The sequence below is a fragment of the Prunus dulcis genome, chromosome 1 (assembly GCF_902201215.1).
Source record: "Prunus dulcis chromosome 1, ALMONDv2, whole genome shotgun sequence".
Lineage (NCBI taxonomy): Eukaryota > Viridiplantae > Streptophyta > Magnoliopsida > Rosales > Rosaceae > Prunus > Prunus dulcis.
Genome location: NC_047650.1, coordinates 30,917,665 through 30,931,024, shown reverse-complemented (window position 1 = coordinate 30,931,024; position 13,360 = coordinate 30,917,665). Strand labels below are relative to the sequence as shown.

At 37.2% G+C, this 13,360-nt stretch overlaps 3 protein-coding genes and 2 non-coding genes across 5 annotated transcripts; 4 read left to right on the top strand and 1 right to left on the bottom strand.

Moving 5' to 3' along the window:
- Window positions 1-942: 942 nt before the first annotated feature.
- On the top strand, window positions 943-5,672 carry LOC117621227. Its single transcript, XM_034351584.1, has 7 exons — window positions 943-1,095; window positions 1,300-1,364; window positions 2,021-3,622; window positions 3,702-3,789; window positions 4,669-5,042; window positions 5,150-5,248; window positions 5,333-5,672. Exons 3-7 carry the CDS (start codon window positions 2,096-2,098, stop codon window positions 5,504-5,506), a joined length of 2,262 nt encoding a protein of 753 aa, XP_034207475.1. The 5' UTR covers window positions 943-1,095; window positions 1,300-1,364; window positions 2,021-2,095; the 3' UTR covers window positions 5,507-5,672.
- A 54-nt stretch (window positions 5,673-5,726) lies between these two features.
- On the bottom strand, window positions 5,727-7,091 carry LOC117621237 (transcription repressor OFP7-like). The gene has a single exon (XM_034351596.1). The coding sequence runs from the start codon at window positions 6,735-6,737 to the stop codon at window positions 5,727-5,729; it is 1,011 nt and encodes a 336-aa protein (XP_034207487.1). The 5' UTR covers window positions 6,738-7,091.
- Window positions 7,092-7,760: 669 nt separating this feature from the next.
- Window positions 7,761-9,536, top strand: LOC117616195. The gene is made up of 3 exons (XM_034345437.1): window positions 7,761-8,326; window positions 8,416-8,760; window positions 8,879-9,536. Exons 1-3 carry the CDS (start codon window positions 8,027-8,029, stop codon window positions 9,365-9,367), a joined length of 1,134 nt encoding a protein of 377 aa, XP_034201328.1. The 5' UTR covers window positions 7,761-8,026; the 3' UTR covers window positions 9,368-9,536.
- Window positions 9,537-10,110: 574 nt separating this feature from the next.
- On the top strand, window positions 10,111-10,197 carry LOC117616898. Its single transcript, XR_004584241.1, has one exon. It is a non-coding gene; the product is annotated as a small nucleolar RNA R16 (small nucleolar RNA).
- A 93-nt stretch (window positions 10,198-10,290) lies between these two features.
- Window positions 10,291-10,372, top strand: LOC117616899. Its single transcript, XR_004584242.1, has one exon. It is a non-coding gene; the product is annotated as a small nucleolar RNA R16 (small nucleolar RNA).
- Window positions 10,373-13,360: the final 2,988 nt, after the last annotated feature.

Genomic DNA, 13,360 nt, shown 5'->3' with positions numbered 1-13,360 from the left:
TATGTTTGAATTAGCAATGGCTAGCATATATAATTAGCTATTCTTTTGTTGAAAAGTGAAACAAATCAATAATGGCTAGTATATATATATTAACTAGATGTTTGTTTGTTTGTTTTAACATTGAAATAAATCAAAAATGTCTAGTTGCTTTGAAAAAAAAAAGTAACAGCTAGTTTACACAAATTAAATGTAATAAAAAAGGTAAAAAGTAATGTTGTTCATGTATCAATAAGAGAGAAGTTGTATAGTGATTATGGTGGGCTAGCTTATTGAAATGAATTTTATTTGAAAGTTCATTTTATTGACCTTTAAAATAAAATATTGAAATAAAATATTGATATTTTATTTCAATATTGTGGGATATCTGAAATAAAATATCTGAAATTATGGTGGGATATCTGAAATAAAATATTGATATTTAAAATAAACTGAATTTTACAACTGCAAAATAAAAAATTCAATTTATTAAAATAAAATTAAAATGACTCTCACCATTATAGCTGCTATGATGTTTTGTTTCAAATTTTATCATATTCGTTTGTTAATACACTTACTAAAATTTAATTTAATTTTAAGGATTTAACATTTAACATGTCGTAAGAAAAGGGTTGTAGAAAAGGTGATTTTGTTTCTTTAAAAAGTATGTTTCCATTTCCCATCCTGCCCCTACCTACTACTATTTGCAAAATACGAATTTTTGTTTAAAAAGAACGAAAAAGAGAGAGAGAGAGAGAGAGAGAGAGAGAGAGATCAACGGCTAGATATGAACAGCGTATCATCAATCCTATACTTGATTTTGTACCCTATTAGCCCCTTTCCCAGCCGAATATTAAATGGAGAGAGCGTCTGAGTTCCCGCCAAACAGAATTTGGCGCGCTTTCTGTTGTCTAAATTCCCTATTTCCCCGAGCTAAAGCCCTTGCAGGCCCCTCTACCTCTCAGATCTCAACTTTCTCCATCTTTCTCTCTCACTGGAACTCCAAACAAGCCCAGCCTGTTCAGCTCATCAGCTTCTCTCTCTGTGGTTCCGTTTGCGCCCTTTCCCTCTCACCTATTCGCTGGTGTGGAATCCCCAAACAGAGGGATCTTATAGAAGGTAATCTCTCCCTCGCTAACCTAAGTTTCTAATTTTAATTTCCACTTTGAAGTTTTGATTTGATTTTTTTACAGTTGAAGCCCACTAATTGATTAGGGCTTCAATTAAGGTTTTCATTTTTAATATTCTGGATCTACGATTTATTTAAAGTTAAATTCGTCTGTGTAATATGGGGGTCGTCTGAAACTGTTTGTTTCCCTACAGGCGTCTCCGATCAATTGGCTGGAGCAAAGACCTAGCAGCAGTGGTGCTCCTCGTGGAGGAATCTGGTAAATTTTGTGTCTTTCAGTTTTTATAATCATCATCTTTTTGGGGCTTAGGGTTTGATTTTCGTTAAATTACTGTTACGCGCTGCTAAATTAGAATAGTTACTGGTCACTTTTATGTTTTTCGTGTTGATATAATAGTTTGATTTAATCGTTTTGGAATATTCAATACTCGGAATTTTTTTTGTCACTCGTGTGATTTGGTGTGTGGATTGTATATGTAGTTTTTAAGGTATGGGCCTTGCTTCTAAGCTTGACACATGATCTTCTTTCCTGAAATTAGATTTGTTTTGCTTTTGCACTTAGTGGGTATCTGTGTTTTCAGGCTTTTGTGCATTTTGGGTTGCAGTACTGGTTTGAGAGCTAAGAATTAGTTGAAAATGTAATGCATACTTTATCAATTTGTAATTACCCATAATGACCCACTTATGTAATCAAATTCTGCAAAGTTTGTTCTATCTCTGAGAACAATTTGTTTAGTATTTCATGATATCCTATGGTTATACTATATGTGTAAATATGAATTTCACTGCATGTTCTTATCGTTTATTGTTTATTTTTCTTTGGGCGTTACATTGCATTACCTTGTATGTGATGAAATCTATGGTTACCATTATTGAAACTATCATTACATTGAGTAAAGTTGGCCTTTGTTACAGGAAAAGCATCTCATGCAGTGTACCGATCATTCCAGTACTAACAAGAAGAATTGAGTTTTACCGGTAAAAACTCTGATGGAGTTAAGAAGTTGCACTCATTTGCACTTCATCCAAGCTCTGAAAGGTGGTTTACCGGTAAAAACTCTGAATGTGGCTCGTGGAAGGCCAGTTCTCAAATTCAAGAAGTTGATAGACATATGTGAAACATTAGATGCCAAAAATGGTGATTCGTTTCCAGCAATTCCACCAAAAGATGAGTTCAGGGGCTTGTTTATGGACAGGGATTGGGTCATGGGCGAAAGTACAAGGAACTGTACTGTGCGAAATATAACAATCAAAACTGAACGTGAAGATTCTGGTTTTAATAGTAGCGACAACAATGATGGAAGAGATGATTTGGATGGCTTTGGTTATATGACACTGAAGCAGATCAAAGAGACATGCAAGAGCAAGAAAAGAAAACGTTCAAAATCTGTTGATTTGAACAAAAAACTTGAAATGTGCTGCCCTAAAAAGCAAGAGTATTCTGAGTTGCAAACTGATGAAGAGGATTGTGATCTCATAGAGCCTCTTAGTAATTGGAAAGTTAAACTCTCAAAGAAGGCAAATGCCAAGACTAAGAGCAAGCGTGTGAAAAATTGTGTCTCTACTGTGTCTCAAAGTGCCATATTGACTACCAAATTGGAACACATCCCAAGTGAGCCGGAGACATTCCAATTCAGTCAAGATGTGCCTACACCTGTTTTTGACATTAAAGTAGAGGTTCCTGAAACTGATTCTTCAGATTTCCAAAACACAACCTGTTTTCTTGGTAATACCTCTTTGGCTTGTGACAATCAGGTGGGTTCTTGTGAAGTGATGCCTAATGAATTACCTGAGACAGCTGCTGATTGTGTTTCCAGGACTGGGTTACCAATTTCATTAACAAAAGAAAGTCAGATTTGTGGTGTTGATGAAGACTGGTACGAAGATATGGAATATGATAATCCCACGCCAATTCAGATTCTAACTACCTCAGGTTGGGATATTATTAAGGTAGATGATCCAGAGATAACCAGTTACCAGTGCTTCGATTTTCCTTTATTAGAATATAACATAGAAGGATATATCACGGATTCGGTTCACCCTGACATCTTCATTGAAGCAATATCTTCATCGCAAGATCATAATTTTGATACACATGAAACTCTTTCCTCTGAGGATGAAAGGTTATACCAGACTAACAGCGAGACCCAGGTCCAAATGTCCAATATGGCTGTTGATGATTCCTTTCAGTGCAAGGGACCTATTAATGGAACTGATGGATGCCTGCCTGAGGCTGACAACAGAGCTGATGTAATGTCTAATGTTGAAGCCAGCGCTAGCTCCATTAGTGACTGTGGCTTGGGCTCTGGTAGCTGTTTGGTTTCTGCTGCTGCTGATTCTCCCATGGCTGAGGAGGAGAAGCAATCCCAAACGTTTCCCTGTGCTGTTGCAGAAAGAAACTTGTCTCCGGGGATCTTTTCTTCTGATGCTAATGACGAGCTTACAACACTAGTGAATGGTGGGAGTCCAGATTTAAAGCAGCAACGTCCTCCTCAAAGGCTCTTTCAGACCAGAAAGGTACATAATATCTATTGGCTGTTTATATAGCTTTATTGTAGTGTGGAGGTTGTTTCTTATGAACTGTTTTCATGTTCAGATCATTTCACCAGCTTCCCAAGAAAAATTGTGTAAGGCTATGAAGTCAATTGAGTTACAGGACGAAGATATCTCAAAGATACATCGCAGTAAGTATAAAACATGTTGTGCCTATCGAATGCTTACGATCATAACATACTCTGTGAGCTAGGATGCTACAATTATACAGTAAAGTTGAAGTTTAATTTTAAAAGTATATTAGATATTTGACTTTATTAACAAAATTGAGGCTTTAGCATGGAATATATATATTTTTTGGTTAGAAGAAAGCCAGTGATGGGTTGATTGGGATCTCCACCTGTGCTTTCAGATTCTCTACTGTGGTTTTGTAGTCTGTTGACGTGTAGCCAAGTAGACAAAAGGGTGTATTCTATGATCGTCCAGAATTCTTTCCATCCGTTTTAATTAAATTTAAAAAAGTTTTGGTGTCCAGATTGGGGGCTGTGTATTTTTTCTTTTCAATTTGATTCAGGGAGATGTGGTTAGCTTGCTGTGTTTCTGATATTGTGGCTGGAAAGGAATGTGACTTTTGATAACACTGGGGAAGAAGGTGCAGGGATTAAAGTTGTTTATTGTGTTGCAATTCATACATGCGCATGGCTGTTAATTGCAGTGCAAGTTATATGCCTTCTTCGGTAGCTGTTAGGTTTGGTTTGTCAAACGACACCTTGTCCTCTACAACTTCGTGTAGATTCCGTTTCTACTCATTTCTGTTATTTTTTTCAAAGAAACACAATTTTATTAAAGCCTCTTAATGTTTAAACTTCCTTTCAATTCATTTTTCCTTTCTGAATAAATTCATTTCGAGATGCTGATAAATTTTTCGGGTACTTTGAAATTTTATTTGGTTTTCTGATCATTACTCCATTTATCACGTGGTTTGAAATGTATATCAAATCCCACCACATGCTGTTATTTCTCTTTCATTCTCCATGTATTTGACTTTCATGTGTTTCCGATTATTTCAGCTTGCAAGGGGAATCTATGTTTTGGAAAACAAGTAGAGAATACAATTGGTGGAGCTGGAGGCCCTGATCAGATCAGGAGAGCTATCAAAACGCAAAACAATAGGAATTCCAAATATGAGAAGATTCATTCCCATCCTAAAGGCATCCCTAAAGGTTCTAATGTTTCTGCTGCAGCACCGCGTTTTAGCACAGGATGCACTTCTATCCGAGCCTGTTCAGAGAGTGCCATTGCATTCTCACAACGCCAGATGCATGACATTGAATGTCTTGCAACAAAACTCTCAAATGAGTTAAAGACCATGAAGGAAATTGCGGAAGAAAGATTACAGCGTGAAGCGTATCCTGCCACATCCTTGAGATACAATGCAAATGAGGTACGCCAATATTCTTTTTTCTTCACATACGTTTGCTGCTGCACCCTTTTATTATGCAAATACGCGTGAATTCTTTATGCTCATCTATGAGATTTGGATGATGGCAGGCGAGGATGGCAATTAAGAATGTAACAAGAGTTGAAGCATCTGCTAGAAGATTGCTTTCCATGATGTCGAGGGATTGTAACCGGTTTTGTAAAATCATGGTTTGCTCCTCATCCTGATTTATTTTATATAATTTTTCCTTGGTCCGTGGCATCACTTTGATCATTTCCGTTCATCAATTGCAGAAAATGGCTGACAATGGTTCTAATGCTTCTGAGAACGTTGCAAACAAGGAAAAGAAGATTACTTTTGCTGATGAAGCTGGGGAAAAGCTCTGTCATGTCAAATTTTTTGAGAATGACATGGCATCATTTCCGGAAATTGATGGCGATCAAGAGCAGGAATTTCTGCTTAAATAACTTGAAAAGCTTGCTTGCTTGTTGTACATGTATATTTTATTTTCTGCATGATTGAGGCTGCACAATTTAATATTATAGAGTGCTTGTAGTTCCGGCAAGGTTCATCTCAATTCTGTTCATTCATTACTTTGTATAAATTGAAAATGGATGATTCTGATTTCTGATATAGCATCATAAGTTCATAACATATATATATATATATATATATATATATTTATATTCAGTTCTTCAACTTTCCCAATTGGTCTGAAGGATCAGAAAACAAGAGCTCCCAAATCTCAGAAAAGGCCTCCACAATAACCCCCTGATAGTGGCGGGAGTTCAAAGTCAAGAAACAGTGAAGAAGTTCCTCCAACTCTTTAGCCTCGAAAATCTGCTTCTCCATGATCATCTCCATCATCGACCTCTTAAAGTCCTCGTACGGGTCCTCCGACTTCTTCACCACCGCCATGCTCTCTCTCACCTTCCCTGCTTTTCCCCTGCACGCCCTCATCGGCCGCAACACCGTCTTTATCCTCCCAATCTCACCACTCGTCAATTTCTTCAAATCCGAATCCGAATTGGCTCTCCGAGCCTTCTTTGTTTTGCTGTTATTATAATCAACATTATTAGTTTTCTTGTTGTTCTTCTTTTGCAGGCTGTTCTGTTTGTCTGACATTTTCTCTGCTATACTCTCTAACACTAGTGAGAATTCGTTCGAGAAGCTTCTGGAAGAGTAAACTAGGGTTTCGCTTTCTTCGTTGTTTTCTTCGTCTCCTTCGAATTCGCCGCTGAACCAGTTACCGTAGTTTCCCGAATAAGTAGTTATAAAAGGAAGCTCGGCTTTCGCTTTGGCTCTCTTCTTCTTCTCCTTGCGTTTCTTTTTGTAGTACTTTTCGGTCTCCGAAGTCGGGGACATATAATTGTTGTTGCGCTCGTAATCTGCAGATGATTTGATCTCGACGTTGCAGTCAGAGATATATCGCGTGCATGACCTGGACCTGCATGATCCGCAGCCGATGCGGGAGGATTTGGTCGTCGTCTTGGTTGACTCGCGGCGCTTGATGGAGGGGTGTTCGGGTGTGGACGGTGGTGGGGCGGGGAGGAGGTTGGGGTAGCCGATGTCCAAGGCTTTGGAGTTGACGGGAGACAGCCGGTAAAGTGCCGGTAAAGTGGCATGGTGTTTGGGACGACAGAATTGGATTAGAGGAATAACCCGAGGGAATTTGAGCTTGAAGTAGTGTTTAGCCATTAATTACCTTTAAATTAAGCTGAGCTTGGGAATTGTGAATTGCGATAGTAGAATGTTGATTTGGGGTTTACATATATATAATATTTTGAGGCCGGCCGTAGAAATTAACAGAAAGTAGGATTATGATGCTAAATCCAAGTGATCGGATGGTTAATTAAGAGAGATTAAGGATGCATGGAGTTTAATTAGTGGTTGTTTGGTTCGAAGATGTGTGTTAGATATATGGCTGGGTTTATAATAATCAAATGAGGGTTGAAAGCTACGTATCAAATTAAGGAATTTCATTTCCTCTTCAGGAGGTAGAGGATGTGGTTGTATCCAGTGATAGGTTTGACGAATTCCATGCAGCACACATCAAAGACTCGATCACTCATGGCCCAACTAACTCATTCTTACATCTTCATATATTATATTAAAAAGACAACCTATACTTCCCACGGAAAAAAATAAAAGAAAACAAGGACCAGACAGCCAGAAATATACAATTTTGTGACACGTGTAGAAACAAAATCATTCTTACAAAATAAATATATTTTTACTACTATACACACGCGTTTGACTTCTTGACTTTGCACTATGGAATGGATCGAGCCGGAGGAGGCAACAAAAGCATAAAGAATGAGTTCGCTTTCGTTACCCTTCTTCTTTTCTCTCTTCAAATTCTTTGTTGACGTAGGACTCGTTCAAAGCTTAGGCAGTGAAATCACATGTGCATGCTTACAACTTTATATTTGTAAGTTGGTATATAAAATAAATTTACACATGAATATATTACAATGAATAAATAAATTTGTCTATATAATCTCAATGAATTCGATACACATAAGTTAAAGTCAACATAACATAACATAATCTTGACCTCCTTCTATACATATTGTTGAATTTAGCTGTGATGGAGGTGGTGGATTCCTAAAATAAGGTTACTATATATGTGCCCTTAAAATTATCATACCAAAGCCATATGCGACACCTACGCGCAAGCACCACCCTAGGCAACAAAGTAAACCTCCCTCCCTCCCTCTCTCCCTTCTCATTTCCAAATACCCACTTAATCTCCTACTAATTAAAAATTGAAATTTCAACGGAAAATAGAAACACCCCATTATCCGTTCAAAGTTTCAAACACCCTAAAGCCCCTTTAGGGTGAGAAAGGGGAAAGTTTCCCTTTTCCTCTTTCTCTCTAACTTAATCTCTCCTCCTCCTCTACCCCTCCTACATGCATATGTTTCTCAATAAATTACTAATTAACTTGTTTCCACAATCCTTCATTAATTAATAACCTAATTTCTATGAGGAAGCTGTGCCCTAACCTTGACAAAGAAGATGGCCTCGACACCGTTCTTGAGGTGCCAATTCCTGAGGAAATGTTCAACAGCATGGGCAGCAACGCCATGTTGCGTTGGGCAAACCTACGCTCTTTCATGAAAGCTCAGTCCCACGTCGACAGGTCTTCAAATGGTAAATCCCATTTCTCATCACGATCGAACAATGAGTTCATGGCATTGCTTAAGCTTGTGGGCTCTCCTCTCATCCCCCTCCAGGTTCACTGCGACAATTCCCTCACCCGCCCCATTAAAGATTGTTCCATCGTACGTAACCTAATTACATTAACAATATCAATTTATGTGCATTTTTCATTATTATTACGGAAATATAATTGAAATTTGCAAGCATGCAGGAGGCTTCTACGGCAAAATATATAGTGCAGCAATATGTAGCGGCGACTGGGGGACTGGCGGTATTGAACTCGGTGAAGAGTATGTACGCCGTGGGCGAGATGAAGATGGTGGGATCGGAAATGCGTCAAGGTGATGACTCTGTGCATGTGCAAACCAAAGGCAATAGTGAGGTTGGAGGGTTTGTTCTATGGCAAAAAAATCCCGACTTGTGGTACTTGGAATTGGTTGTTTCCGGCTTCAAGGTCAGCGCCGGAAGCGACGGCAAGGTTGCATGGAACCAATCCGGCTCTCAACCTTGCCATGCTAATAAAGGCCCCCCAAGACCCCTCCGTCGCTTCTTTCAGGTATTGATCACATATGAATAATATTAACATATTTGGCTCACATTGAACATGTTACATATATATTATGTTATGTTTCTAGCATTATTAATATAAAGATAACTAATGATTATATTCTTAGGGATTGGACCCTCGGATCATAGCAAATCTGTTCCTTGACGCAGTATGCATAGGGGAGAAAACCATTAACAAAGAGGAATCTTTCATACTCAAGCTTGAGACCCCCACAGAGATCCTACAATCCCAAAGCACACCCCAGACGGAAATTGTTCACCACACAATATGGGGCTACTTCAGCCAACGGACGGGGCTGCTCATCCAATTCGACGACACCAAGTTGGTCAAGATGAAGTCAAGATACGACAATGTGTTTTGGGAAACGACGATGGAGACGGTGATCGGAGACTATAGATACGTGGACGGGATCAACATAGCACACGGCGGCAAGACGTCTGCCTTGCTGTACAGGTACGGGCATGCATTTAACCAGAAGAGAAGGATTGAGGAGACGTGGAAGATTGAAGAGGTTGATTTCAATATTTGTGGGTTGTCCATGGAGTGCTTTCTGCCTCCTGCAGATCTTAAGAGAGAAGACGGTGGAGATCAATAAGGAGTGGGAGTGAGCTAGTACGTACGGAATTGCGTTTTGTTCAATTTATTTTATAGAAGCAAAGTATAAAATAGAAAGAAAGAACTGCATGTACATATAGGTAAAACGCAATCGGTTTTGCTTTGAAAGCCTGTGGTTTTTTATCAATTAGACAACAAGATTAACCTAATTTTGGTCTCCTCTCCTCTCCAGTGAGATTTTGTTTTTGTTTTTGTTTTTGTTTTTTTTTGTGTGTGTCTGTCTCTATTTACTAACCAGGCCTGAAAGCTGGGCTTGAGCTTGGGCTTGCTATGTAAAGGCCCATGAAAATTCTCAGATTTCAAAGCCCAAAAGGGTAAAAAACCCTAATTCGCACAAACCCCTATTTAATCTCTGCTTGACGCCTCTCATTCCTCTCAGTTCTCACTCACTCCTGCTTTCAATACAAATCCGAATCAAATTTCGTTGTTTGGTTTCTGCTTGCCCTGCCTTCCTTTTCTTTCTGGATCTAGATATTGAGCGTCTGTTTGGGTATAATTTAGGTTTTGATTGTGTGTGCATCTGTTTACCCGCTCCTTCCATGCAAAAAATCAATGCTGGAGGAGCTATAACGGATGCAGAGAGCGAGAGGTTGGCTTACCAGCCCATTGCATATATAGGATTGCTTTGGGGTCAAATGGACCTACCGAAACTCACTTTCTTCATCTTTGCAGATATGTTTTTGATTTTCGATTTTAGATTTTGTGTTTATGTTGGTGGAGTCAAATGGCAAATGATGAATAATCTTTTCCGCTTATTGATATACTGATTGTTTGTGTTGACATAAACTCCGCTTATTATCTGATGCCATTTTCAAAATTTTATTTTATTTTATTTTATTTGTAAATTACTATCTGTTTATTTGATTTCTGGGTGATATATCATATCATATAGGGCAACGCATATGATGCTACAAACAACATTCACTTATACTACACACCGAAATAAATGTGGACAAAATTACTCCGCTTATTATCTGAAGCATTGCCCTGTTTTTGTTTTCTGTTGGCGTTGATTTTGAGTTTTGAAGAAAATGTTCAATGATGAGGAAAAGCAGACGGGCGGACAGAATCTGATGCTATGTAGATTGTCTGCAACTTCCACTTGTGGAATGGCTCTGAGGATCTTTAAATTTTGTATAATTCTAGTTGTTTGCATTGTTTTTCTTGTGTAATGTGTTTGCATTAGGGTTTCTAGATATGTTCATTGGGAGACTGGCTGCTATGATGAGGTTGCTCTAATTTATGTCTGGACATATGAGATAATCCATGATATGATATGCACCCATTCTGAGCGCCATATACATTTGTCTTTGTCATTTTAAGTTCGTAATTCGCCCAATTTTATGATATGATTCTTTTGTTGAATAAATAATTATATACTTGAGCTGAATTCAGTTGCAGTGAATTTGCCAAAGAACACAACCTCTTTGGTACACGCAGTTGTTTCTTGAGGAGTATTCATAAGCTTGTTTCATTTGTATTTTAATCGTGTCCCCAAATGTATTTGAAAGACTACTTTTTTGTAACCTATAATGGAATTCGGTAGGTATTTTTGTCTGAAATCATCTATTCATCAATAAATTTGGTTTAGTTTAATATTTTTTTAAATTCGAATAGTATTTAATTTTTATTTAATCTAAACCAAGTTGAGATTTTGAAGGAGCGTATTCACTTAATCAACTTGGTTTAACTTTTATAATAAAGTGCGGGTTAGGTTGATGTGATGAATGATTGCCAATCAGAAATGGGCAAAAAAGATTTAGGGCTTGAATATGTTCTAAAGTAGCGGAGGCTGGGAAGCCCATTGGGCCTCAGAAAGTTGCCGAGCCGTTGCGTTTTGTCCACATCATATTTTGGAGTGTTTTGGTTGTCCGATTAGACGGGGGGGATGATGTTGAGAAAGGGGTTGAACTTTGAGAAAGGGGATGATATTGAGAAAGGGCACCTTCTATAGTGCACCAGGTGCACCCATGCACCATTTGTCCTTTATGATATTTTCAAAATTTTTAAAAAATTGGTTACCGGTTATACAAGTTATCAAGTTTTCACTTTTTGAAAATGCAATTGCATAAGGGTCATGCAATTATGCCTTTTCTGTTTGGCAATTGGCATATGATTAGATAGTGATTTACAGTAGTTTGGATATGAGAGTACCATAACATTGTAAAAGGATCCTAAAACTTATAAGTTACAAGATTTAGGTAGCGATTTACAAGTTTTTGAACAAGGATTACAACATTAGGGTTCACCTAATCCATAATGTTGTAAACGAAGTTATCAAGTTTTCACTTTTTTAACAATGCAATTGCATAAGGGTCATGCAATTATGCCCTTCCTGTTTGGCAATTGGCATATAATTGGATAGTGATTTACAGTAGTTTGGATATGAGAGTACCATAACATTGTAAAAGGATCATAAAACTTATAAGTTACAAGATTTGAGTAGTGATTTACAAGTTTTTGAACAAGGATTACAACATTAGGGTTCACCTAATCCATAATGTTGTAAATACTCATTTATAAGGATATGGATCCACATTATAAGGAATTGGTAACTCCGGATCATAAGGATGTAAATTGGGTCCTTATTCAAGTAAAATGAGGGTTTACAATATTAAGGTCTCGTATTTCTCTTTTATGGATAGTTATGCTCTAGAAGATTGTAAAACACATCCTTAATGTTGTAATATTGTCATTTACAAAGAGAATGACGTCTAGTACAATATTAAGGTAACTAGGGACATTAGGAAAGTAAATTGGGTCCTTATAAGTGTAAACACAAATGTTTACAATTTTAAGGTCTTAGATTACTCTGTTTAGGACAGTCATGTTCCACAACATTGTAAAAGTTATCCTTACTCTTGTAATATCATAATTTACAAAGATGAAGGCATGTAGTACAATTTTAGGGTAAGGGGGAACCTTGGAAACGTAAACTAGGTCCTTACACTTGTAAACTCGGATGTTTACAATTTTAATGTCTCGTATTACTCTTTTATGGATAGTTATGTTCCACAAGATTGTAAAACACATCCTTAATGTTGTAATATTGTCATTTACAAAGAGAATGACTTCTAGTACAATATTAAGGTTACTAGGGACATTAGGAAAGCAAATTGAGTCCTTATAAGTGTAAACACAAATGTTTACAATTTTAAGGTCTTAGATTACTCTGTTTAGGACAGTAATGTTCCATAAGATTGTAAAAATTATCCTTACTCTTGTAATATCATAATTTACAAAGATGAAGGCATGTAGTACAATTTTAGGGTAAGGGGGGAAACGTAAACTAGGTCATTACACTTGTAAACTCGGATGTTTACAATTTTAAGGTCTCGTATTACTCTTTTATGGATAGTTATGTTCCACAAGATTGTAAAACACATCCTTAATGTTGTAATATTGTCATTTACAAAGAGAATGACTTCTAGTACAATATTAAGGTAACTAGGGACATTATGAAAGTAAATTGGGTCCTTATAAGTGTAAACACAAATGTTTACACTTTTAAGGTCTTAGATTACTCTGGTTAGGATAGTCATGTTCCCCAAGATTGTAAAAGTTATCCTTACTCTTGTAATATCATAATATACAAAGATAAAGGCATGTAGTACAATTTTAGGATAAAGGGGAACCTTCGAAAGGTAAACTAGGACCTTCTACTTGTAAACTCGGATGTTTACAATATTAAGGTCTTGTTTTACTCTTTTATGGATAGTTATGCTCTAGAAGATTGTAAAACACATCCTTAATGTTGTAATATTGTCATTTACAAAGAGAATGACGTCTAGTACAATATTAAGGTAACTAGGGACATTAGGAAAGTAAATTGGGTCCTTATAAGTGTAAACACAAATGTTTACAATTTTAAGGTCTTAGATTACTCTGTTTAGGACAGTCATGTTCCACAAGATTGTAAAAGTTATCCTTACTCTTGTAATATCATAATTTACAAAGATGAAGGCATGTAGTA

Excerpts from the sequence above, each read along its gene's own strand:
- LOC117621237 (XM_034351596.1), bottom strand. The coding sequence starts at position 6,737 with ATGGCTAAACACTACTTCAAGCTCAAATTCCCTCGGGTTATTCCTCTA.
- LOC117621227 (XM_034351584.1), top strand. The coding sequence starts at position 2,096 with ATGGAGTTAAGAAGTTGCACTCATTTGCACTTCATCCAAGCTCTGAAA. Across the intron at positions 3,623-3,701 it reads GGCTCTTTCAGACCAGAAAG|ATCATTTCACCAGCTTCCCA; the intron begins GTACATAATATC and ends TTTCATGTTCAG. Across the intron at positions 5,249-5,332 it reads ACCGGTTTTGTAAAATCATG|AAAATGGCTGACAATGGTTC; the intron begins GTTTGCTCCTCA and ends CATCAATTGCAG.
- LOC117616195 (XM_034345437.1), top strand. The coding sequence starts at position 8,027 with ATGAGGAAGCTGTGCCCTAACCTTGACAAAGAAGATGGCCTCGACACC. Across the intron at positions 8,327-8,415 it reads CCATTAAAGATTGTTCCATC|GAGGCTTCTACGGCAAAATA; the intron begins GTACGTAACCTA and ends GCAAGCATGCAG. Across the intron at positions 8,761-8,878 it reads CCCTCCGTCGCTTCTTTCAG|GGATTGGACCCTCGGATCAT; the intron begins GTATTGATCACA and ends TTATATTCTTAG.